This window comes from Vigna radiata, chromosome 5, assembly GCF_000741045.1.
Source record: "Vigna radiata var. radiata cultivar VC1973A chromosome 5, Vradiata_ver6, whole genome shotgun sequence".
Lineage (NCBI taxonomy): Eukaryota > Viridiplantae > Streptophyta > Magnoliopsida > Fabales > Fabaceae > Vigna > Vigna radiata.
This window is the reverse complement of record NC_028355.1, coordinates 36,225,998-36,253,367: the sequence shown is the minus strand read 5'-3', so window position 1 is coordinate 36,253,367 and position 27,370 is coordinate 36,225,998. Positions and strand designations below refer to the sequence as shown.

Genomic DNA, 27,370 nt, shown 5'->3' with positions numbered 1-27,370 from the left:
CTTTCCTTTTACTCCACGCGCCTTTCGCTGCATTTCACCATATTCTTCTATGTTTTCACCAAATATTTCAACTTTTTTGTCTACTACTCAGAGTACCATCTTTTTAACAATGGAATACATGAGCTAGTTTCAAGAAATGAACTGAGTTGTTTACAGCCGTTGACGAAGACACGACTGATGGTGGTGATTGAAGCTACGTAGGAGAATGTGGAAGTTGAGTATAAGATGATTTTGTACTAATGAATATTTTATATTTCAATAGATTAAACATTACTTATCATTTTACCATGTTTGAATTGAATAAAGAATGTAAAGGAGAGAACGGGGAAGGAAAAAAAAGTGTGTACAGGCACGCGCATGAAAAGGAGAGTAGATGCAAGATTCTTAAACAAACATAGGGACCCATTTGCGAAGGACTGTGCCGTTTACTATGCTTCCCATGGATATCATAGAAATCTGTGCACATGTGACGCGTGGCAGAGATATCCATTCATTCATTTCATTGCCTTTGCCAAAATGTTATAAACTGATATTAATAAAATGCAGCTATTTGAATAGGTTAGTCACTTGCCTGCCAAATAATGAAAACAAACTAGCACATCTAGACCACCATTAATTTGAAAATGAAAAGTAACAGATAATTTTTTTTTTGCCAGATTTTAATAAATTAAACTTTCTAGTTATTGATAATATTTTATTTCTGCAGGATCCTTAATTAAATTTTAGTGTAAAATGAGAGATTGGTGAAGAACCTTGAACCATCATCTCAAGACTCACGTCACATGCAACAAGGTAAAGCATTTAATAGGTTTAGGTTAGAGGTGTGGTCCAGCTACATGGAAACCCACTCAGAGAAGCACGCACAACTCTTTGATCATAAGATCCTAACTCCAAAGCTGAATGATAGCCAACTTAAATAAGTGGGTCAAGGTTACTTAAAAAGAAGGGGTTTGACCATAACATTTACACAACTTGACAAAACTGATACTAAGAACGCATTATGGAAAGACATCTATGAAAAGCAGATTGTGCAATAATATTTTTTATGGACTTACATTGCAAGGCACTTTAACTTTGTCTGGTATTTTGGGCTTTTCTGCATGAGGCCCGGTTGAGGTAAAGCCGATGCCGTAAAGTGGCCAGTGAGCCTTTTTAAGGTACCTTTACATTTTTATAAACTATGATAATTACGAAGTTGATTAGGGTAATATAATACAAGAGTAGAAAAAAAGGTGAAGACCTAATTTATAGTGTTACAAAAAGTTCAAAATAATTGTTTTCCACCCAGCAAGCTGGTTTGGTGACCAGTGTTAGGGAGTTGTCAAAGTGTGTATGCAGTCGATGTTAGATTGTGTCCCACCAGACCGTAAATAATTGAATAGTTGTGTCCAAGTGAGGTTACAAGTTTTAATTCATTAACATTTGAATCACGAATGCCACACGTGATCAAGAAAAGAGAATAGCCTGTTCCTAGCAGTTCAAATAAATTAAAAAGTAAGCAGACAAATGCTGGCCGATAATGTTCCTAAGATCTGGCCATTTGAACAGCAAATGATGCCTACCTCTCCGCTCCCTAGTAGCACAATACGTCAATACAATGAACAAGCTTTCTGCTAATAATTTACCAATGTTCTCTTTCGATGTCACAATTCAAGCGAACATGGATTGGCTACTGACAGTGAGTGCAACTGACACATGGGGGTTATGAAGGTATAACGTCATGTCAACACCTTCCACGACAACACAAGTGGACATGACTAAAACTTTAACAGTTGTAAAGGTAAAGAAAGGTCGTCATGTGTCACAAACTTATCAATTTACAGACTTTTATGACCGGATATATTCTGAATAAAAAATTTACAAAGAGTTCCCACTTTTTATCATATAGTGAAAACCCAGAAAGAAAAAAAAAAAAAAAAAAACTATTGATTTGTCAATTAAATGTGGAACATTCCATTGAAAAGAGAACTCAAGAATGAAGGGAAAAAACCTAGTTTAAGCGACTGTCATCAGCTTCGTGAGGTCAATCAAATTCCAGAACTATTTTACCTGGAATGAGCTTCTTGTCTTTTGCCTCATGGGCCTCTTTTACTTGTGTTATGGGAAACGTTGTATGCACAGGTATCTTCATCTTCCCAGCTTCACATAGCTTTCTAATCTCATTTAAACCGTCTGAGTCAGCCCTCATGTATGTCCATGAGTATTCTGTAATCACAATGAATGAAGGAGAGTTGGCTTCACATTTCTTTTAAAAAAAAAACAACTTCGCCAGGAATTTGTCAGTATAGGTTAAAACAACGAAATAAACACCACCCTTGGTTTCTAACTTACACCAACGAAAATTTAAATTAAAATCAAAAGGGAATACCAAGCACAAAAAAATTAAACTGTTAAATCAAAATGTGTTTTCGCTTTCTCTACAAGGTGGAGATGCGAGACAGGACTTGACTACAGGATATCTTTAATTCTGCTTCATTTACATAACAAGCATCAAGAAAGCTTGATGTCAATCTCGCAAGCCAAAATTGCCGTTCATCTAATAGATCCATATTTCATTCCAAAAAAATGCAAAGATATCATTTATGAATATCTGATATCTAGAAAAACCTGAAGCTGAAAGGTTTTTAGAGAGGCTTAATCTGGCTATCCTCTTATATATGTCATCATAATTAAGATGCCTTTTTAAGTTGCAAAACAAATTTTAACAACCAAAAATACGTCCAAAGTTTTAGCATGCTAGTAAATATCTTCTATTTTTGTTGTTTTATTCAGGCGAATAATAGAAGATCGTATCATAGAGATACCAATGTCTACTGACATGACAAAAATACTTAGTTGATTTTTTCATTCAAGTCTCAACGGCTATCTCCTTCTAAATCAAGTCACCTACTACAAGGCCTTTAGTTGGGTTATGCCTGTCTTGATTTCTTTGCTGAAAGCTTAAAAGTTTAATTCTAAGACAGAGTAATTGTACAATAATAAAGATTGTAGCAGCTTGTATACCATTGGTTTCTGCCGTAAGTGAAATACCAGATGCATAGAGTACAAGGAAATTACAGCAGAACCCATTTTCAAAATTTGTATTCCTTTCATTAAGTTTGTTCAGCTCCAAATTTTATCAATACATCAAAAACAATGTATGCAGAGATCCAAGACTAGAAGTGTTCTTGGAAAAGAATAGAATGTGAATAACTCAGAGGCAGAGAAGGAGCGAGTGGCAACAGTTGAACTCACTTGAACTAGAGGAGATAATATTATCATGATGCATCTATTTTACTTAAATCAGGACTCTTACTATTCTATTAATGTATTTTGTATCTTGAAATTGGTTCCTGTACCATAGGTTTTGTTTTCTGAATTGGTGGACTTGTGTTGTTCTGGGGTTGAAGATAGTCAGAAATAAAAATGTTTGTCTCAGTAGGTTTTTGCAGGGAAAGATGCCATAAGGTGGCATTTATCTTTTCTTTTTTTTTGTTTTGTATATGCCGCTCTTTGAATATAGGTTGGGACAACCCAATTGCCTTGTTTAAATATATTTCTTCTTGCTGACAAAAAAAAAAAACATAATATATAACTTTTTAACTCCACCTCAGCCATTCACTCCTTTAGCCTATAGTGGACTATAGACGACAAGAGAGAATTGGCATAAAATGTACATTAGGCTTGGCAAAAAGACTATAAGTTTGTTTGCACAAACTTCCTCACAAACTCTTTGTTAAAAGGTGAATTTTAAGTCTAATTCAACCCCACAAAACTGGCTTGTAAAGTGAGGTTTGCACCCACTTATATACTCTAAATTGGCCTTATCTCTAGTTGATGTGGGACTTCCAACACACCCTCCTCTCGCCGAGGTATATACATCTTGAGCGTGAAACTAGATATTAATGGGTGGTCCAATAACGGCCTGATAGCGGGTGAAACAACATACCCAACAAACAACAAATATTGTTAGGATAGGCTCTAATCAGGCTTTGATATCATGTTAAGAAATGGACTTTAAGCCTAACTCAACCCCACAAAACCGGCGTGAGACTAGACATTAATGGGTGGTCCGATAGCGGGTGAAACAATATGTCCACACAAATCTCCCTAGGATAGGCTCTAACCAGGCTGATACCATGTTAAAAGGTGGATTTTAAGCCAAACTCAATCCCACAAAACTAGCTTGTAAAATGAGGTTTGCACCCACTTATATACTTTAAATTGGCCTTATCTCTAGTCGATGTGGAACTTTCAACACTCTTTAGGAGAAAAAAAAAAGAAAACAATGAAATATGTTTTGTCCATAAACTAAAATTAGCTCATGTTTTCTCCACAAACTTCCTTACAAACACTTTAAAAGATTAACTTACATGAGCTAATTTTTGTTTATGAAAACATTTTTGTTTCTTTTTTCTCTTCTAGATGTGCTTCAATACATATCCTTTATTTATGTCAATTATGTTAGTACTATGTTAGATAAGACTTTGTTGTCATTGTTGTTGTACAGTAGTACCATGTATGTTAGGTTAGTCAACAAAACAAAGGGTTTCTGTTAGAAAAAAGGGAAATGGGCTTGCAACTAACTATGTAGGCCCATTAAGGTGGGTTTCAGTTATGACCAGTAGTTTCCTACAAATAAGAATAACTAAAAGCAGTTCAGAGAACTTTTGTCCTTGAGAAAGCAATGTAAGGAGTGGATCCAGGCCTCTTGAAATATCTAGAATCTTGTTCTTCTTAGGTGCTTTCTTCCCTAATTTCATTCAATAAAAACTGTCCTTTCTCATGTTATGATACAAGTGGATTTTAAGCCTAACTCAATCCCGTAAAATCGATTTGTAAGGTGAAGTTTGCACCCCACTTATATATTATAATTTGGCCTTATCTCTAGTCGATGTGGAACTTCCAACACTATCAATGGATACATGAGCAATTGAGCCCATAGTTGTGGATGCATTAAGGACAGACTGGTTAGAGCGTTCTTGATTGGAAATCTGTGAAGGGAATATCATGGTGTCAAATCAGTGGCTTGAAGCAAGAATAGAAGACATGCGGCACCAAAATGAAAAGATGACACCTGAAACATGTTACAATTGGAATCATTGGGGGCAGGGAATAGAATCTTTGAAGGAGATGGAGAAATAACTATGGCAAAAAGTACAGATGATCCTCTTATGAAACGATCATGTTAGCTAAGGGAAGTAAGAGTTTCAGCCAATAGGTGGATGGAAAAATCACAGTATTTGTTTCCAATGTTTATGGAACAGGTATCAGCAATAAAGAGCAAAGTGTGACCAATATTTCACGTTGGATGAAGAAAATAGAAGTGAAGATGAAAATCAAGAGCAAAGAAAAGAATCACGGTGGAAAGAATAGTTAGTGGATGGACCTAGAAAAAAAAATAAGAATAGCGACAAAAGGACAATCAAAGGGAGAAAAAGAGGCTGGAGCAATGAGGAAATTGCGGTTAAGAGCTACTAGAATCATATTCGATCATGGAAGGTGAAGAACTGGAATCCTGGAGAAAGAAATGGTGTTTTTTTTTCAGAATTAACAAATTCAACCCTATACAATAAAATGGGAAAAAGAAAAGAAAACAGGAAGTCACAGTAACTGAGTATTCCGGACATCCTAGTCAACCAGAACCAACAGAATAAGATAGATGACCTTCACAACCTTCAGCTGTAAGGCTGCAACTACAATACTCACTTTCATGGTAAAAAATGCTTCAGAAAACACAGTCTTAGACATGAATGGCTACAATCACATTTGTATTTAATCTAGGAGGATTAGAAGTTAACTTTGGTCTTGCTGACTTGGTCACTACCATGATTCTGTCATCAATAAGAACACAAGGGGAACTTTATTTGAGCATTCCGAAGCAGTTCACCTTGAGGAAACGGTGAAACTTTAGGTGAGAGTATGATAGATACCCATTAATTAGTTCTGTAGTGGTTAGCTAAGTTAGTCCAAGAGATACACAAGCTTATGTTAGAAAGAATAGATTTGCAATGCAACTAATTAAGCCAGTCAAGCATCGTTTTCATTTATAAACTGTAGACCAGTAGCTACCTAGGGGATTCTGTGATCGGAAAGCAGTACAAGAAGTGGATCTAGACCTATCGAAATATTTGGAATTACGTATCAATTCATAGGTTTCTCCGACGTTTCATTCAATGAAAAACCCATTTTTTTTTTTGCTGTTACGATACCAGTCCAATCAACGTCAAACAAAATATAGAAATTTCAAAGGAAATGAAGTAACATACTTCAAGGTTATCAAAACAAAATCGTATATAGTCTGGACATTTCTACCTATTCCACGAGTGCACCGGTATAGAAGCTGTTTATTCAATAAAAGAGCTGTAGCTGCTGGAAGCCCAATAGCAAGTCCATACCTATCAGCCAACGATGCTGCCTCCCCCTTCAATGAAATAGCAAACATAGGAGATTGAAGCAAAGTCGTTGCTTTTTAAGAAAAACATGTAAGAGGTCACTCTGCCAATGAACTGACTACAACTGCAAGTATAATAAGGATGAAAAAGGTAATAAATTTTCATATCCTACCTGAAGCGTCATGTAATGTCCACCTCGTTTCAGAAAATTAATGCCTACACGTTCTGTCTCTGACACACCAATAGTATCCAAAACAGCATCAAACTTCCCTTTTACAGCCAATTCAACATCCTGTCAATCCAGAATTAAGTTAAAAGAAAACAACTGATTTTCATATACATGTCTTGGATTTCATTTGGGCTTGGGTTTTATGTTAATTAGTATTAAGGTAATGTATTTAAATCTAATTCAACCTTACAAAATTGGCTCTATAAGGTGACTCTTGCCCTCAACTTGTATATTATAATTTAATCCTATCTCTAGTCAATGTGAATTTCCAACACACCCCTCACGCCGAGAACATCAAGCATGAGAATCGAGGGGACCCAATAGCGGGTGGCATTATAAGTCCAAATCTCAAATAAGATAGACTCTTATGGCTCAAATACCATATTAAGGTAGTGGGTTTAAACTAAACTCAACCTTACAAAACTGACTTTATAAGGCAGGGTTTGCCCCCACTTATATGTTATAATTTAGTTTTATCTCTAGTCAATCCTACAACAATTAGGTCTTATTGGCTCATATACTAATACTCAAATTTTACTTATGATAGTAATAGAGGATAGAGTATCAATACTTATGGGATTAAGATTTATTTGTACATCTTAGAGAAAAAGTTAAATTAAGATAAGACCTTAGCTGCCATTGCTCTTTGATATAATTCTTTATTGAACAATTAAATTTAAATAGATATCTCGTTTATATTAGTAGTCACTAATTGCCCCCTAAGTTCTCACTTATCCACATTTATAATTATTTTCACTAACTTCAAACTTAATACTAAAAATTATTTTGAAAAGAAAAAAAAAAGTCATCTTACTAATGACCACATGGCAACAGCCATTTTCCACATTCATCAAATGACAACTATTTTCTGTTTTAAAATCTCTATTTTATTTCATTTTCTAGCATCTTATTATTCGATCTTTGATAAACCAGTATGCCGAGTATTCTTATTTTCCCTTTCATATATTTTTTTCAAACAAAAAGCTTCAATAGCAATATTTGTCACAATTGAAATATCTGAACTAATAACTGGAAAAATTATACAAAAGAAGTTTCAACACCACCTCAGCAACATAGTCAACAGCTTGCTCTGCACCGGCAGCTAACAATCTCTCTACGCTTTGACTTCCACAAGTAGTTACAACAGAGCAACCAGCAGCTACTGCAAGTTGAATGGCAGCCAACCCTACTGCTCCTCCACCTCCCACTACTAATATCCTTTGTCTGTTTGAGATAAGCTATAGGATATAAGTTAGTGGAACGAGAGCTTTTGGCAAGCTGAATTTATAGTGTGATAAAATACAAAAGAAAAAATGAACAGAAAATAATAAGTAAAAATTAGTTTCCATTGATGGAAATTATTATCTCATCAATATAAACATACCCCTCACTTATTCTTGCTGTACATTTTAGTCCACGCCAAGCTGTCAATGCAGCAAAAGGAATGGCACTAGCTTCCTACAAGATTAAAAGGGGAAAAAAGAAGAAAAAAGCATGGCTTCAATGATCAAAGTAAACAAGGGGAAATCATAACCAAATGCTAAATGTAGAAACCACTAATTTTGTAAAGAGTGAAAGTAAAACCAATGTATAGGACATATAAAGACAAATATTATTGTCATAACTATTACTTTAGAGAGCTAAACTGGTGTACAAAATGAAATTAATGAAAGCTAATTACTGTTATGGATTGATGATACGACATTCCTTATGGTTGGTTAGACACAAACTATATCTATAATAGATCTCCTTACATAGCATGCAAACAAAAGGAGGAAGCCGGCGGATGTCAAGGTGGGAGATTGGGTTTACCTAAAGATAAGGCCTCATAAGCAATCCTTGATGTCATCCCGATTGCATCCGAAACTTTCAGCCCGTTATTTTGGCCCTTTTCAAGTTGTGCAACAAGATGGGAAAGTGGCTTATAAGTTGCAACTACCAGACACAGTTACTATGTTTCATGTATCCCAGCTCAAAAAGGCAGTGGGGGTGCAGCAGGTTGAAAAGGAGTTGTCTCCCGAATTACAAGCTGAAGGGCCAACCTTCTGGTCAATGAGGGTTTTGGAGGAAAGACAAGAACAGTAAAGGGAAGAGCGGGTTCAACAAATACTAGTAGAATGGCAAGGAGGGAGAGAAGGGGCGACATAGGAAGACAGGGCGACAATACAAGATTAGCATTCTTTGGTCTTCTGTGTGTGACTTCTGTGTGAGCGATTGTTCGTTTGGTTAGGTTTGTTAGAAGTGGGTTCTAGGCCTAACTCAACCCCACAAAACCGGCTTGTAAGGTGAAGTCTGCACCCCACTTATATATTATAAATTGGACTTATGTCTCAACCCCACAAAACCGGCTTGTAAGGTGAGGTCTGCACCCCACTTATATATTATAAATTAGGCTTATGTCTAGTCGATGTGGGACTTCCAACAAGGTTTAAACCATAGAAACCTAACACAAATCCTCAAAGTTTTTTCTGACTATCAAATAATTAGAGGTGTTTGTTTTATTGTGGAAAAGATTACCTCTACGCCAAATCTATCCTTATACCACTATGGATGCTTGTTTGAAAAAACTTTCTAGCCTGGGATGAAATTAGACGTCACTTACTTTGTTGACAAGTGTATAATTGTCAACAAATTAAGTCTCCCACGCATCCACCATATTAATTACTACAGCCATTGCCCATTCCTTCAGGAGTTTGGGAAGATATACCCATTGACTTCATAGTAGGTCTCCCTTCATTCCAAAATCACAATGTCCTTTTGGTAGTTGTTGATCATTTCTCCAAGGCTGCACAATTTGGGACCCGACATACTAATTTCACAACTTCTCAAGTAGCCGGTTTGTTTGCTTGCATGATATGCAAACTCCATGAAATAGCCAAGAGCATTTTATCAGATCATGATCATATATTCATGAGCCATTTCTAGTAAGAATTACTCAAGCTCGGCGGCACCAAGTTACACATGACTACTGCTTATCATCCACAAGGAGATGGTCAAATTGAGGTTGTTAATCATGTACTGCAACAATACCTTTGTGCCTTTGTGTACCATCAACCCTCTCAATGGGCAAGTTATTACATTGGCCTGGATGGCACTATAATTCAGCATACCAAACATCAGCGGAATGATACCTTATCAGGTGGTATATGTGAAACCACCACCTTCCTTACCTCAGTACATTATTGGATATGGTATAGTTGAAGCTATGGAACATGAGCCGATATCACATTTTGGCCAAATTGAAAATTAATTTGCTTAAAGCTCAAACCAACATGACTTATGCAGATAAACACCACATTCCACATCCTTTTCAATTGGGTAATTTAGTGTGGATTAACCCACGACCTCATAGGCAAGTTTATGTAATAGGACGAAGAGTTAAAAGTTGAACAAACGTTTTTATGGACCATACATTATCATCAAGTGCATTAGGGACAATGCCTTTGAGTTGGATCTGTCTCAAGTTTTAAAATTCGTCCAGCTTTCATGCTTCAAAAAATAAACCTTTCTGTGGAGATGACAATCTTCGAGAGCTTTAACTATCCCCTCACTCTATTCACAATCAACCTAAAGTTGTACCTACGGCTGTAGTGGCTTCCAAAATTGAAGGTGACCCACCAAGAGAGTATGTTTTGGTTTAGTGGCAACGCCACTTTCCTGAAGACTCTACCTGGGAGCTTTTGGATGACTTGCTACAAGATTATCCCAACTTACACCTTGAGGACAAGGTATTTGTCCATTGGGAAGGGGATGATATGATTCATAATGAGGAGGCCCAAGAGGAACAATGTCATAATAAACTAGGCTATGAGACCCAATAGAAAGAAGAAAAAACCCATTTGGATGGGAGATTATGATACTTATGAGGATAAGCGTAAGCATGGTTATCAAACTCTCAAGTTAACTCTTAAACTCGTACGGGTTTACGTTTCCAAACATAGCTTCCGAGTTAACTCGGAAGTAAACTCGTTTTCTGCGTAAACTTGGTAGAATCGACTGTGAAATCAGTAGGATAGTGTAGAATCATGAGTTTGGAGCGATTCTACAAGCTTAGGGTTTCATGACCTAATTGTCACTATCTCTTGCGCCCCTCTATCTCTCTCCATGGCCATCACCATCGCCTCGCCTCCTTCAGGTCGCCATCGTGTGCACTCAATCGCATTTCATTCACGCTCCATCTGCGCTCCGTTTGTGGTTGTCGTCATGTTTGTTTCACACTCGTCGTCACACCTACCATCACACTCGCCGCCTCATCTACCATCACGCTTACTGCCACGCATATTGGTCTCGCCTCCTTCCAACTACATCACTCACTGTTGAGTGAAGTTATTTTTTTTAACAAAGCTGTGAGTTGAGTATTGTTTTGGTTTGTAATACGTAAAAGAAATTGTTTTTCTAAACAATAAAACCTATGTCCTTGCCACTGCTACAATTCTTTTTTCATTATATATTTAATGAAATGCATCAAAATTAATGATAATAATCTAAGTATTTATGCTTTACAATATTTATTTTTATGAACAATATATTTATAAATTTTATTTATTTAAAGTTATATAATTTTGTAGACTTATAAGATATTATTTATATAAATTTTTTTATCTGAAGTAAATTCTTACGAGTTTACAAGTTAAATTGAGTTTTCGAGTCGAGTTTCATAAGTTTAAGTAAATTCTCGAATTTGATAACCTTGAGCATAAGGATAAAAGGGGAAAAAATAGGAAGCATTGATCTATGCAAATTTGCCTTTTTCCTTATGGTTGGTAAACACAACAAACTGTCTATAATAGATCTCCTTACAGTGGAGTCAGAAATGAAAGATTTTATCTCTCCGTTCTGAGTTCCTTTCCTCTCTGTTCTATTGTTTCTTTCCTTAGCCCCTCTATTTCCCTAGTGCTGCAGGTAACTAATTATAGCCAAACACACCAATCGATCATAGTAAATTTAATCCCTCACACATATGGATTGCAAACGGCTTCCATAGTCCAACATAGACTCAAATAAACCTAACTATTTAATATTCAAGACACTACAACATACCACATGAGTAAGTGAATCTGGCTTCGGAGTAACCTCATCCTCTGAGAGAATCGCATAGTCCGTGTAAGTGCCCCTTACAGCAGTGGGATGCAGAGCCCCAAAAACCTGTTCTCCCACACTCACCGACGTCACCGAAGCCCCAACGGCCGCAACCTCGCCACTGATGTCGCGCCCCAAAATGAGAGGCAACAATCTCTCGAAAATGGAACGCCCGTAACCGGCACGCATCTGAGACAAACAATAAGAAATTTTCAAAAAAGCTCAGAAAATTCTCAACAAAGTTAAAAAAATGGCAAAAGATCAACAAATCTTCATAACAGTTCAAGAAACTCCAAGAACAGCTGAAAAACTCTTCAAAACAGGTCAGTTCAAGAGCATTTCAAGGAAAGCAATGCAACTGCAACACAACTCACACGAGTATCCAAGGGGTTGACGGAAACCGCGCGCGTGTGTACGAGGACTTCGTGCGGCTTCAGCTGTGGGACTTGCACGTTCGACCGAAGCTCGAGCAGGTGGGGCCCACCGAAGGAGGGAAGAAGCACCGCTCTGCAGTCTGAAACGTAGGATTTGAAACGGTGATAACTGAAAGCAGAGGGCGTTATTCTCGTGAACTCGCGATTGCTCGGAATCCGCATCTTCTCAGTATTTGAGGCTGAATTTCAAAGCATTTAGATTGGATTGGACCTCAGTGATTTAGGGTTTAGGGTTTTTAAGTGAAGGTGAGTGTGTGTGTGCATGTGCACCATGTGAAGAGGGAGAGAGAGAGAGAGAGACAAGGGGAACGTGTCTGTATTTTGGTCCGCAGAGAGAGAAGCGGTGGTTGTTGCGTTTCGTTTAAACTTTTGGTCATAGTCGCGCCGTGGGTCGTTGCGAATGCTTATATTATATGTAAGAAAAAACCATTCTTTAATAAAAAATTTGTCAACTAAATACTTGTCATAAGTTTTACCATTAAAGAAAAAATCAATTTAGTATTTCTAAAATACTGTATTATTCATTTGGTTAGGAGATTATACCAATGTTATCATTATTAAAAAATATATTATATTTGTTTGGATATAAACATAACAAAGTTCTTAACAGTTTATTTATTAAGGAAAACTGTATACTTTCAAAAACTTTAAACTGTGTACAGAGAGAGATAGATTTTGAGCAAAGGAACTTTTACTTACAACATATTTGTTCTTAACACAATCTTACAAGAAAAAAAAACAACAGAAAATAACACTTGATTGTAATTTTTTTTTTTCTGATATACCATATGTACACCCGAATATTTTATCCTCTAGATTGAAGATTATAACCTTATTAATGGTATTAACCTCCCAGAATAATTCATTTTCATAAAAAAAAAAAATATACGGGCTAAGGTGTATTTGAATAGATAATTACCTTGTTAATTTTTATTTTTGAATACAATCATTAATATATAAAAGATTTTCTATGACAAGTAAAATGATTATGATACGTGAACAGTCATAATAGATTTGTGCATTTATGATGTAACAAAAAAATGTAGATGAATGTATCTTTCGCATAGGTGGAAAGGAAATTTGAATTGATGTGATAATGGTGATGTTACGTTAAAAAAATGTAAATGAATGAATTTGAATAAGAAGTTAAGAGTTGAAAGAGCAAAGTCACATATCGTGAAAAGATAGACGGGCTTGAGGGATTCGATGAGGGACAAAAATAGAAATACAAGCTTAAACTTCTTTAGCAAAAATGTGTATCTTAAAATCTTACTTCATCAGGAACCCATGTTTTCTCCTTGACAGAACTTGGTTCATCATCTTTAACACTTTCAAAAGGACTTTCAGGAGAAACATCTATGACCGGACCAAAAAAAAACTTAGAACGAAAGGGGCACATGAACGACAACTTAGGAAGGTGACCAGCGAACTCAACGATAGTGACCAGCAAACTCCATGTGGATGGTTTGGTCACTGAAAATGATGAAGGATAGAAGAAAGGATTTAAGGAAAAGAAATTAGGAATCATGGTTGCAAGGTGAAACCTGAAAAAATGGATTTAGGAGTTATATAATGAGTGAAGATTGCATAGGAAATGTGAATGATGAACGAGAGTAGAAAAGATGCAAAGGAGAAGAGAAATTAGGGATTGCAAAGAGAACGTGAAAGTGAAAAAAAAAATGGCTTTGTATTCAGGGATCATGAGTGAGATTGCATAATGAAATGAAAAAATTGGACTTAAGATATATTATAACAAGTTTTTCAAAACCAATCATAATATATTATCAACAAAATTTCGAGTTTATCATAATATCTCATATATAAAATAAAGTATATTATAACAAGTCTTCATAGGGACGTCATAATATATTTTAAACTTATTTTTAAGTTTTTCATCGTGTTAAATGACTAGTCTTCAAACCTACGTCTTACATTTATTACGAAAATGCTACTGATCAACCTATTATGATAGGTGATGTTTATTAGTCATAATAGGTCATCATAAAATCTTACTTTTCCACTAGTTAATAAAATTTAAAGTTGTTTATATTTCAATTAATTATAAGTTTAGAATCCTTCCGCCACATTAGAACTAACATTTAGATTTTATTACAAACTAAATTAATTGATATTTCAACATAACTTTAGATAATTCATAGTAAATCCAAACACGAACTTAATCGATAATGATATATGCTATATATCTAAATGAAAAAGAATATTATCAGTCTACATAAAAGTTCTTTTAAAGTAGGTTGTTGATTTAATTTAAACTAAAACATAACTTTTACTTTGTTATATGTAAGAACTTAAAAAATAGAATTTTAGAGTTAATACATGTTTTAAAATAATGAGACTGGATATTTTAATATTAAAATTATTCAATAATAAAAATAGAAATTCATAAACACGTGTCATTATCTAAAATACTCATCATCTCTCCAAAACTCATTCTCTAAATTTATTTCCCTTCTCTTTAAGAATTCTTACTCCCTAATCATTTGTTTAACGATCAGAAGTATTTAGGAGATCACGATAGTGAATCCTCCACTCTCTACCGATCATCCGACAAAGTTCAATGCGAAGACAAACTCAGATGAAGTCGATTAGTGGTTTAGAGACATGGAAATAATTTTGAATGCAAAGAGATGTCTAGAATAGAACATGTTAGCTTACATGGAGTACTTGCTTACTATGGAAGCAAGTCATTCGTGGAGTAGCATAAGAATGTCGTTGGAAGGGAGTGGAACAATTATCACTTGGGAATTATTCAAGACAAAGTTATGTGCAAAGTATTCCCCCTATAATGTGAGGTTTGCAAAGGAAGTGAGTTTCTGCAACTAGTACAGGGAGGGATGACGACGTCTGAATATGCAAACAAGTTTAAACACCTCGTTTGTTTTCATACCTTAACAATGGATGAGGAGTGCAATGTAGGAAGTTTGAAAATGGTTTGAGAGGAGACATAAAGTTGTTCGTAGCGAGATTGTGTATAAAGGTGTTTCCAGCTTTAGTGGAGAGAGCGAGAGTGCTTGAGAAGATGAAGAATGAGGTTGAGAGTCAACAAAGACAACCTCAAAGAGTTGTTGGACCATCTAGGTCCAGGTTGAGTCAAGTGGATAAAAGTAAACCCTATTTTAGGCCCCCCTCTCATGGGTCTTGAGGGTCTTCCTCTCAGCAATCCGGTCAGTCAAGGTATACAAACAATGTGAGATGCCACATGTGTAAGGGGGTCACATCTTTAGTATGCTTGTCTTCAGATGTCTGGTTTCAAGAGGTGCAACATATGCAGGAAGGAGGGACATTTTGGCAAATATTGTCCCATGTTCAGGAGGACAGGTTCTCAATCTCAATAGTCGGGGCAGTCGTAGTAGAGGGAAAACCTCAAGCGTCGGGTCGAGTGTATGCTATGTTAGGGGCAGAGGCAGGCGGGTCAAGTAATCTCGTCATTAGCAATTGTTTGTTGTATGGTAGATGTTTTTCTGTGTTGTATGACTCTGGAGCAACACACTTTTTTGTGTCAGATGCTTGTGTGTAGGAGTTGAGTTTGGCAGTGAGAGAGTGGCAGTATGGCCTAAGACGCGGAACATATTAATCTTGTGTGTGTGTGATGGGGTGAAACTCATTGGCAATAGCTTTACAAAACAGTAGAGGTCACTATAAGTGCATGACTTACCATAGCTTGATATTCATACTATATTTGGATAGTCAGTTTTAAGTCCATGGAATGATTAGGATTATTGGTTTACTTTGTGTGAAATATGATATATAATGAAATTTTAATATTCCATTTTTTATTCTTTTTACATTAGTTTACCCTTTTTGTGTGTTTCTTTGCTTGGTTATTCATGTGTGGTTGGTACTTTGAGTAATAATCATCTAGTGTGTGAACATAGGAAAATGACATTTTTTTTTTAGCAGACTCTAGGTAAAGATGACACAGGTGTATAAATACCTTAATATAGCTCTTTTCTTTTTACATAACCAAATTTGTAAATAGTTTTGAACTACAAAGTTGTATATAAAACTTGATTTATAATTATGTTTAAACAACTCTAATAAGACTCTCTAATTCCCGTTTGTAAATGATTCTATTTTATTGATTATATAATAATTTCTTTATATTTATACTATTTAAATAAGATGTTAGATTATACACTACTTGTATGATTATATAATATATATTTGATACCACTATACAATTAATTTAAAAATAGTAAAATACGATGTTATATACATATATTAAAAAATATATAAAATTTCTTAAAAACATAATAAATATGTTATTATTATTGTATAAATCAAAATTGAAATAATGTATATTAAATATTGTCAAAACAAAAGTTATAAATTATCAATCATAAAAGTACTGGTATTTTATAGCTTCTACTCAATAAAACTGAGAACAGCTTTTCCCTACCAATTATACTTGGATGCAAAACAGAACAAGAGTACGTTACCCACCGCAAAAAAATGATCTTATAACTAGGAAAATACTGTTTTTTTAACTGTATTTGGAGTCCAAATCTAAGCAATACAACAAGCATTGAAGGGATGTCCCCTGACCAGATGTTTTCAACAGGGCACAAAAATCTATGATTCAATTTCAACATGGTTTGCGTTTGAAGCTTCTTCAATCTTGTGCTTCTTTTTCTGCTTCGATTTCCTTTGCTTCTGTTTCAACCGAAATTGATCTTTTATGCTCTTTTCCCACTCCTTCTTATGTCTTTGGTAAAGCAGCATAGCAGCACGAGCATCTTCTATCTGAAACAATATGGTTTTGTTAGATTTTTTATTTCATGTTTTAGAGCTACAGCAAGCTGACACAACAACAATATGCAGGTTTGCATAAATGAAAAACAAAAACTCGAACTTATGAGAACGGCACAAACACTTAAAGCTAGCCCAACTATTAGCCTGGAAAGACAATTGCCATTTACTCAACACAGTAATAGTTTGTTATTGGTCACTGATAAATAAATGACAGGAGGGATAGTGAAAAAAAAAAAGGTAGATAGACTAACTGGACAGTGCTCTCCTGTTTGGATCTGCACGCCAAGATGTTCGGCAGCAAGATGTCGCAGTGCTCTTCTGCTACTTGATCTGCTTAAACCCAAATGCAAATTTATTAGAATGAATAACAGGAACGCTTAGAATGTAAACCTAAAAATGATAGGTAGATGAAGCAATTAGGTGACAGCACCTTAGAAATGGTTGATACTCGGAGGTATCTCGTATATCCTTTTTGGGATGACTTAATAACAATGCCTGCAGAAGTACAGTACAATTCTCAGTTTTAAACACCAAAGGCTGAAAAGAGAAATATACACACAAATTGAGAACGTTGAAGAAATAATCACTCAAATGTAGACCTTAAAGTCATTGGACAAGGCATGACCAACAAGGATCCTTCCATTGATCAACTCTGACACTTTCTTCTGAGCAGTCCAAAAATCCTTTGCTACAAATTTAGTGATCATGTTGAAACTTGTATTAGTTTATTGGCATAAGAATCTTAGAAGTGGTTAGGAAAAGCCTGGTCCTCGAACTTATAATAAAGAAAAATATTCTTTGACATACATAAATTTTTTACATTTATTAGATATTACCTTTCCTTACTTTTTATTCTCTTCTTTTATGAAAAAATACAAAAGTTTATATTATAACCATTTTACTGTTATCGTGTGTCTCAAATGAATGAAAAAGTATATCATTATACCACTACTCTATAATAAAACTATTATGGCTGCTTCTAGAAATTGAGACGTGCAAATGCCTGAGTACCTGAACCATAACATCTAAATATTAGTGCAGACATGGCTCATTTTTTTTTTCAATTTCAGTTGTTGAGAAAAAGAAAATCATAAAATAGGCTAGATGTTGATCACCTGAGAGTTAGTAAAGGTTTTATTTGAAAAATAAGTTGTTTTCAGGAATCTAGGCATTTTGTAACTCACGATTATTTTTCCTTTCAGCTTCATATACACTCTTTTTCTTATGTAAAAGCAGATTTTTTAATATCCGAACAAAAAAAATATCTTGGAAAGATTTTCGGCATATATATATATATATATATATATATATATATATATAATATGAATATATGAATATAGCCTTTTATCTGACAATGGAGAGAATATGTTAATGACAAAACCAAGACCATGAGTAAAACACGTAGAACCAAAGACCTAAGACAATAAAGGATGAATAGAGTGGTGAGCATATAGAACTTCATGAGGGATTTTATCTTTCAGGATTGAGGAAGGTATGTGTTTGATATGATAACATGCAGTAAGTACATCACCCCAAAACCAATGAGGAAGGTGAGAGGGGAAAAGAGGAGTTTGTGTGGTTTCAAGGTGTTTGATTTTTGTTCAATGGCCTCATTTTGTTGGAAAGCACAAGGATTAAATGTTTTACACAACACACCAAGAGATGTCATAAAGGTCTAGAATTGAGTACGTATATACTCCCATGCAGTATCACTTGGTAAAACACGAATAGAACATCATAGTGACTTCTGATTTCATGCAAAAAGGATTGACATAGAAAAAATATGACTTGGGCCCCAAACATCTAAGTTGACTAATACAAAAGGAAACAAATCCTAACTAAGTGCAACAAGGAAAAAAAAAATCTATGAATAGGATTAGCTAATTGACTTGACTCACAAAACAAAGATTCTAACATGGAAAGACTAGTGTTAATTGTTTCAACTTATCAATACTTGGATGTTCTACCTAAGCCTGACTCAAGCATGAGGATGTTGTCACTGATCCAATAATAGAAGGTATTTTTAGCTAATAAAGGGTACGAGACTTGCATCCAGAGCCAATTGTCCACCCTGCCCTTTAATCTTACAAGCAAATAGAATCTTTAGTAAAACATAAGACACGACCAAGAGACCTTGTAAGTTTACTAATGAACAATATATTAAAAAGAGCCCCCAAAAACATAAAGAATATTATGAATATAAAGAAAGGGAAGAGGTCAATACAAACACCTCAGGACTATTTTTGAGAACCATTTGTGACAAAGAGATCGAAAAAGGATTTATTATCAATTACAAGATTGGTGGACCCAAAATCAAGGATGCAGGGGCCTAAAGAGTGAGAGATGCCAACCGAAGAATTACCAGTATGACCATCAAAAGCAGTGGAACTAGAGGCCTAATGGTCCCCATGTTATCAAAGGAAATCATTGAAGATTGTAAATTGTACTTTGTAAGCAAAAGCATATTTTGCAGGACCAAATTATGCAAGAGAATTTATAGTAGAGTTTACCACATAAGTTGTTCTAGGGGTCAACCATATTGAGCATAATAGCGATCATTAATGCGACCAATTTTGTAGTAACAGTCACTTGAATCGTGACCTACGAACATCATTGTTTTTGCGAGTGTGACCATGATCACATACCTATGAGGTCATGGCAGAAAAACTAAAAAAGATAGATGGTACAAAGGTCAGACTCACTATAAGTGTTACTTTAGTAGGAATGCAAGCAAAGACAAGGCAACAGGAGGAGATCCTAAAATCTAGTCCCAAACCTAAGAGTACTTTGCATGTAAGCCATATAAAGTAGTAACATGAGAAGGACAAGACGATTCTCCAATTGCCAGGGCTCACATCAAGAGGCAGAAGTTCATTAAATAAAATCATGAAAGGCACTTATACAACCCAGATAGTTCAACATGGTTCCATCAAGTGTCTTTGACACAATCGCATCCATGGGGTGTTGGCATACCCTATAGAATTTTTTTTTGTCATTACTGTAAATTGACTTGGTCTGTGTCCAAACTAATTCAAATGTATTGTGGAAGCAGAAAATCTATTTAACGGAGAAATGAAATAGATGACTTGATGACCCAACAAAGTTGAGCACAGATTTCCCTGCAATTAGGGCTGTCAGGTAACACCACAGTGTCTTCTTTAATGGTAAGATGTGGTCAAGATAACCTTGACTCATGATCCAAATTTTGAGGTCTAGGGCCCAAAAGTCATAGTTATTGTCATCCAACATGTCAGTAGAATAGCAGGGAAGTGAAAAAGTTGGTGAAAAGAAGCATCGGGTTTCAGAATCGTCATGGATCAACCTCGGAGAGAGAGAGAGAAACAGTCCAGCAGTGTGGAAAACAGTCCAACATAGAATAACCAGCCAAACAGAGAATAGCTAGTTAAATAAAGAATAGCCAACCATAGAAAGGACATAGACCAAATGGTGCTAGAATGGAAGAAAGACCACAAATCCAAAACTAGAATAGTGAGCAGAGTCTGATCACAAAAGAATTTGTTGAAAAGCTCATCGGAGGTGTCATCATGTGCAATGGAGGTGGTGGCAAAGATGTGAACAGTCAAGAGTGGGGTTTAGGCATGTCAACCACCCAATGGAAGAGCAATTGTTAAGGTTGGTTATCATAAGGCAAGGTGAAGTCAGTGGTGGTGGTCAACAGCCAGAAACAGCTAATTGAACCAACAGGGAATGTTAATGACGGTGAACTATGAAATACAGCATAGCAAGAAACATAAACTGAAAAACATAATTTCTAAAAGTTTACCCCTATGAGCAATGAGCCCGTAGGGAAAGCATATACTAGAGTTCCCTTCTTGTTAGGCTCTTGACACCAAGTAGAGAAGAGAGGAACTGAGAAAGCATATGACAAATTTCATGTGTTTAGACCATAGTGAAGATATTCAATTTATAAAGGAGACACATAACAGAATATTCAATTAACCTGTTTTAGGCTAATAACACAACTATACTTAAAGGATTATAACATATCTACAAGATTCTAACATAAACAAAAGAATATCAAACCTTTTCTAAGATCTCGAGGCCTTATGCCACTGATTTTAGTGCGGAAGTCAACAACCCGTTCCATTGGCCGTACAAACTCATCATAAATAACATTTCCCCACTTATTGACCTGCCATCAGCTGAACCAATATTAGAAATAAAAGACTTAACAAGGCAAGGGGAGATGAACATATTAATGATAATTGTAAAAATTACTTATGCCAAAGAAAATTGGAAGTCAATGTTCAGTTGTTTACTGTGTGGTTCAGAATTATCAAGGAACATGGGAGAGTACAATGGAAGGCCAAAATTCTGCCATAAAACTTGTCATTGTGGCTTATGGCATCACCATAGTAGGCCAATCTTCTCAAATTGCGAATCAGTTGGCAAAATATCTGCATGCCAGTCCACCATGGTGGCCATGGCACCACCCTTTAATAACATTGGTTTGGTTTTTCTGTTAAATGTGAAATTATAGTTTCACTATGTAGGAGCAGTTCAGTCTTAAAGTTATGAATTATTACATATTAAAGTTAGGATTGATTAGGTTTCAAATATATACAGGATGTTCTGGTGCTTTCAATCTAACCTTTTATGTATGAAAAATAGCCCCCCAAAAAAATTCACAAAATAATTTTATAATGTTATCAAGTATGGGTTCTGCATTGCATGGACATTACGTTGGGAATGAAAAGGTAAAATGCAACACTAATCCATAGTCCATAAACCATAAATCGGCTTACAATGAAAAGGGAAAAATTATAAGTTACTAGTTCATATTGGCCAATAAACATTCTTTGTACTTTGTAGTGACATGAATAAATCAATGTAGTAACATGGGGAGGAAAAATCTAAAGATAATAATCAGAAGATGAAGAGGAACAACTTAATACCAGAGTTACTCTTCCAAGAGCACTTTTGTTTCCTTGACCAACGCCAACCATTTCACAATCCATGGCCACTGCATCTGTCAGACTGCCAAATGGTTAATAAGTTAAAGGATACTGAACTTTAAAATGAGCAGAAAGCTCCATAATAACAGCACGCCTGGATAGGATCAACAAATTCCATACAAGAAAAAGCAAGTTCTAACTCAAAATAATCAAGTATTAAACTCTCGTTCAGTTAATCATATAGATGCAACTCAAATTCACTCACACATACACGAAACAATATAAGACTACAAAAGTAACCCATAAAAATTCACTGCAGTCACCTTGAATCATTATTTACAGGAGTAAGAGGATTAATCTGACTATCATTGGATTCCTCGTCTGGTCTCTCTTTACGTTTCCCTGTAAGAGAAAAAAAAAAAAAAACAAAGTCACACACGGCTACATTATTTTCAAGGGTTCACACCTCTTATACCAAAACAATCCAATCCCAGAAGCAAAAATCAATTCTTTTTTACCCAATATTGATTCTGGGGTAACTTTATCTGAAGTTTTGAAGGACCTTGAAGCCTTAGAGTCATTCAGCTTCTGCACATTGAAAAACAACAATAAATTGAGGTAGAGACATGAGTATGTCGAATAGAAGCTAGAAAGAAGAAGAATAGAAGAGGGACTTGTTGTAGTTGAAGCCAATTCGGATTCAACTGAGTTTGCTTCGGTTTCTTCATGTGTTCGCCGCAAGTGTGCGTCTTCTGTGCGAGTTTACAATCAGGGTTTCAGCTTTCAAAAGTTTCAACTTGAAACAAAAGAAAGAAAATAAGAGGCACCTACAAATTATATTACATCAACCATCTAAGATTTGATTTTTATATGATAAATTTTAATGTGATTTTAATACTCAAAATTATATTCAAATTCATTATTGGTATTTTTTTCGTAACTACATCTTTTTAATTTAAAATTATTAGTTTTTCTATGTGTGTTTATACTAGATAAATATTTAAGTGAATCAAATTAGGTTTAACTAAGCTTCAAGTTTCGGATAAATTTGTAAATTTTAATTCAGTCTTTATTAAATTATTATGATACATTAAATATTAAAAAGTTATAATTTTTTAATTGAGAATGGATAAAAATAATGTATTGTACACTAATGAATCCTCTCTCATGGTTGACATGCATAATGACATTAGTAAACACTCCTTACCTTTCTTGAAAGTTTTTTAGATATTTTTTATTAAAGAAAAGGTAATTAGGAATTTTTTTAGTTAAGAAAATGTCAAGATTTATTAATGTAAGATTGAAAAAAAAATGAGAAAAATTATAATCAATAAAATTAGTGAAGAAAATAGTCACATAAGTTATAGTTGAATTATAAAATTATAAAAATATAAAATTAATAATGAAAATTGTCACATAAATAATAGTTAAATTATAAAATTATAGAATTATAGAATATAGAACTATAAAATTATAAATTATAAAATTATTATAAATTTATAAAATTATGGTAAAGTAATAATTAAACATCGTGAGGGATATAGATAACAAATCACAACTTCCAAATCAAGAGAAAAATTAAAAGGTGAATGTAAAACCCCAGAAAATGATATTTTAGAAGTGGTGATAGTTTAAAAATAGTGAGACTCGGTTGGTTTAATATTAAATGGTTTAGTTATAAATAGTTTTGCTATAAACGAGTTTCATTATTTTAAAATACACCATCTCTCTAAAAACTACTTTTCTAGAGTTCTCTACCTTCTTTCTAAATGTTCTTGTTCCTAAGTCATTTGTTTAATGATCAGGAGGTGCCTAGACGATCACAATGTTAAGATCTTCAAATCTAATCGATCAATTTCTGTAAATGATATGAGGATGTATTTGTTGTTGTATAATGTGTTGTTTGTGTGTGATGAGGATCTTTCATTATTTGAAATAGAACTCAAGTGGTGGTGAGAGTATAAATTAAGTTACTTAGACTTTAAGCTTAAAATAGAGAGGTCTTGGGTAGTGAAATTTAGAAATAGGTATGGGAATCTTATGGGATATGTTTTGGCACTGTCATGAAGTTATTTAGAACTTGTTAGGAGGGTTATATAATTGAAAACCGTATGAAATGAAAAGGGTAGTTTATAGGGGTTGTTTTCAAGTGGTTTTGATGTAAAAAGAAGGTGTTGAGTAGTGAAATGTTTAGGTGAATGGTCTGCACTCTTTTGGAAGGTTAGATATATGTTATTATACCTATTAGGACTTGTCTATGTGTTTAAACTAGTAAAATCTATTCTGAAATGGAAAATGGCTTTATAGGTTGAGTTTTTAGCCAATTTTAGGGGTTTTAAGAAGTAAAAATGAGAAGTATGACAGTTGGGAGTATTATGTGGTTTTGGAGTGTCGTAGCAAGTGCAATTAGACTTGTTTGTGTAGGTTGCAATCTGGTTTGAGGGCTTAAAAGAGTAGAAATGAAATTGGATAGCTTGTAGAAGTGAAAAATGGGTTTTCAAGTGTCAATTTGAGTTGTAGTAGGGTTCTCTAAGTATTCTCAAGTTCTAGAGGGTCCTAAGGGTCAATAGAAGTTGAGGGTAAGGTCCCCAAAGTCAAATTCATAGTAGTTTTGGTTACTGTCATATCGCTAGGCAGCACGGTGTGGTGCCACTAGGTGCCACTAGACTACACTACAACATTTTTTGGGAGTTTTTAGGGTTCTAGATGTCCATTTTGAACATTCTGTAGGTCGTTTTGAGGGTTTTGGACCTTTCCGGAGCTGTTGGTGAAGGTTTCAGAGCTTTTTTCCTTAACTAAATATGAGTGTCAAGATGCCATGAATAAATTGTTTTATTGGATGATTTCTAATGACTTGTATGGTTGTTTCTATTTCTTTAATGTATGATGAGTAGTCTCATGTATTGGTGTACTATGTGAATATGAAATGATATCAATGGTTTCAAAGTTATGAAGCTTAGTTCCAAGGTGGAACTTCTTTGTGTATTCAAGTGTGTTAGAATGAATGCAGGGAGCTCAGTCTTGGGAGTTAACCTGAAACTCTAATGGTATTTCATTCTCAAGTAGAGAAGATTGACACATGTGGTAAGAGTAGCAGGAGGTCTTAGTCTTGGGTGCTTCCATTATGATCCAAGGCATGGAATAAACTAACCTTGTAAGTGTGATAATGTGAAACCCATTAGCAATGACTTTGCAAAGCAATAGAGGCCACCACAAGTGCACAACCCGCCATAGCTCGACAATCATTCTAAGTCCGGAGAGTCCATTCATAATAGTGTATTGCATAAAATGTTTGGTGATTGTGTTCTGATATGTTTGCCTTATGTACAATGTTAATTTAGAGCTGTCAAAATGGGTCACAACCCACGAGTCAAACCAACCCACCAAAGGTTCGGGCCGAGTTGAGTTTGAAAAAATTATATTTTTTTATGTTGGGTCAGATTTCAACCTGACTCATCCGGGTTGAACTCATGGTGAGCTGGGTTGACCCACCAACCAACCTACCTAATTTTATTTTATTAAAATTTAATTTTAATTTTATAAAAAAATATTTATTATTTTTATGTTTGAAAAAATTATTTAAGTTCCCTATTTTCAAAACTAATTAAACACCCTAGGTTGGGAGTGAAATTTTTTTAGATTTGAATTATATATATTTTTATTTTTTTTATTTTAAAAAAATTTAATTAAGTAAGCCAGTGAGACAATCTGTTTACCTATCAACTAGTGGTGGGTCGGATCGGATTCGAATTTTTTTTGGTTCACTAAAAATGAGCCGAGTTTGGTTGGCTCACTAAGTGATCAACTCGTAGTGAGCCGGGCCGGGTCGGGTCGGGTGACCCGTTTTGACAACACTAGTTTAAATAGGTATACATAAAAGTATCATTAATTGTTTTGAATCTAGGTTACCCTTGTTTGTGTGTTGTCTGTCTCTGTGTATTTTTTCTTTTTTGTGATGATCACTTTAATGGTGTGAGCTTGGAGAGAGGTTCTTTACAATTCCTCCTGCGAGAGGTGAGGATGAAACAATTGAGAGATAAGATGATTCTACACATGTAAGACTTTGTCTTTCATAAATTTGTTTTCTTATAGTAGTCCAATATTATATATGTAATATTCATTAGTTTTAGTAATATTTTACTATTAAAAAGAGAACTAAAATCAAATATATATTTTTTCTACTATTCAATAAACTCTAAAATTTTAATAAAGGCTAAATTAACAATTATTTTCAATAATTTAACATTTAATTAATTCGTATCGTTATAATAAACAAATATATTTTAAATATATTATATTGTATAAATATATCATTTTCAAAATTACTTAAGAAATTATATGCCATTTAACTTGGTCACACCCCAAATAATACACAGTTTGTGATAGCATAAATATATGAACGAGATGATAAAAATGAATCACTATAAATAATTAAAATAACTTGGTTTATTTCTTTTTAATTCTCAGTTTTTTTATCAAGGAAAATGTTTCTTCATTTGTTATTTTTAAAATTTTAATATAATATTTTTCTAATGGTTCTATAAATTTAATTAATATGAAGAGAGACATGCGAAAACAAAAAATAATGTAATAAGTACTTCAATTAAAATCACATAAAAAATAAAAAGTTAAGTGATGAGTTCATGGAAAAAATATTAAAACGTTGTTTAAAAGGATGAGAAGAATCAACCGGTTCAATATTTGAAAAGTATATATTAAATTTTAGATTTTAGTTATTTATAACCAGGGAGATTTTTTCAATCCGTATAAAGATTTTATGTTTTTTTTTTCTTAGTTATATTTTTACATTTTGACTCTTAAAATTATCATCATAACATATGTAATAATAAAACGAATAATAAAAATAAACTATTACTTCGCCAGAAATAAATGTATATAACTTTATATTTATAATATAAATTACATTGCATTATTTTTTTCTTTATACAATGTATACTTCTTCAATATTACTTTCGTTCAAATTACACACGGACACTTCACACGCACACAAAATGAAATTTAATATAAGTATTAAGTTTTAACTTATTAAAAATAAAGTGGCATAAAATTTATGGTTTTTATGTACTAACATTTCTGTCATTCATAAAATGAATTATGATTAAAATATTTTAGTTATTTGGGATTTCGAAATTATTGTGCCATGATTTGTAATATATACCCTTTTCATATGTTAAAAGGTATATTAATTTTAATAAATAAAAAATATATACTATTTTCATGTAATATTAAAAAAATATATTTGTATACAAATAATTATAAATTTTAGAAGTTAAAAATCGTTACCAAATTTTTTTTAAAACTTCAATATTTTTTTCATTAATTTTGTAAACAATATTTTAATTATCTATTTTATTTAAAATTATTTTTGAAGATGGTGATAACAATGTTACTATTTTACCATATTAAAAAATTATCTATAGAACTATTTTTTAGTGAAACCATCGGGTGCTAGGTAGAAATTTTTGGGCATCATTATGACAATGGAGACAATATCACATAATGTTGGGTATTGTAGGCGTGTTGGGTGTCATCTTGTTTCTATTT

The 27,370-nt window shown here is 34.1% G+C and overlaps 2 protein-coding genes across 2 annotated transcripts; both read right to left on the bottom strand.

Moving 5' to 3' along the window:
* Window positions 1-1,393: 1,393 nt before the first annotated feature.
* LOC106762827 (reticulon-4-interacting protein 1, mitochondrial) lies at window positions 1,394-12,504 on the bottom strand. Its single transcript, XM_014646908.2, has 7 exons — window positions 12,057-12,504; window positions 11,644-11,871; window positions 7,988-8,061; window positions 7,668-7,827; window positions 6,547-6,666; window positions 6,295-6,403; window positions 1,394-2,205 (listed from the first exon to the last, which is right to left on the bottom strand). Exons 1-7 carry the CDS (start codon window positions 12,276-12,278, stop codon window positions 2,024-2,026), a joined length of 1,095 nt encoding a protein of 364 aa, XP_014502394.1. The 5' UTR covers window positions 12,279-12,504; the 3' UTR covers window positions 1,394-2,023.
* A 4,068-nt stretch (window positions 12,505-16,572) lies between these two features.
* On the bottom strand, window positions 16,573-22,630 carry LOC106762870 (RNA exonuclease 4). The gene is made up of 9 exons (XM_014646976.2): window positions 22,480-22,630; window positions 22,324-22,393; window positions 22,129-22,207; window positions 21,806-21,887; window positions 20,934-21,042; window positions 17,489-17,577; window positions 17,320-17,384; window positions 17,141-17,219; window positions 16,573-16,880 (listed from the first exon to the last, which is right to left on the bottom strand). The coding sequence occupies exons 1-9, from the start codon at window positions 22,531-22,533 to the stop codon at window positions 16,710-16,712; spliced, it is 798 nt and encodes a 265-aa protein (XP_014502462.1). The 5' UTR covers window positions 22,534-22,630; the 3' UTR covers window positions 16,573-16,709.
* Between the last annotated feature and the right edge of the window lie 4,740 nt (window positions 22,631-27,370).

What these genes read in the sequence shown, in the direction of transcription:
- LOC106762870 (XM_014646976.2), bottom strand. Translation starts at nt 22,533, where the DNA reads ATGAAGAAACCGAAGCAAACTCAGTTGAATCCGAATTGGCTTCAACTA. An exon ending in GAGTATCAACCATTTCTAAG is followed by an intron (nt 17,220 to 17,319) that starts GTGCTGTCACCT and finishes GGGTTTAAGCAG; the next exon opens with ATCAAGTAGCAGAAGAGCAC. An exon ending in AAACAGGAGAGCACTGTCCA is followed by an intron (nt 16,881 to 17,140) that starts GTTAGTCTATCT and finishes ATATTGTTTCAG; the next exon opens with ATAGAAGATGCTCGTGCTGC.
- LOC106762827 (XM_014646908.2), bottom strand. Translation starts at nt 12,278, where the DNA reads ATGCGGATTCCGAGCAATCGCGAGTTCACGAGAATAACGCCCTCTGCT. An exon ending in ACAGCAAGAATAAGTGAGGG is followed by an intron (nt 7,828 to 7,987) that starts GTATGTTTATAT and finishes TATCTCAAACAG; the next exon opens with ACAAAGGATATTAGTAGTGG. An exon ending in CTGTTGACTATGTTGCTGAG is followed by an intron (nt 6,667 to 7,667) that starts GTGGTGTTGAAA and finishes CTGGATTGACAG; the next exon opens with GATGTTGAATTGGCTGTAAA.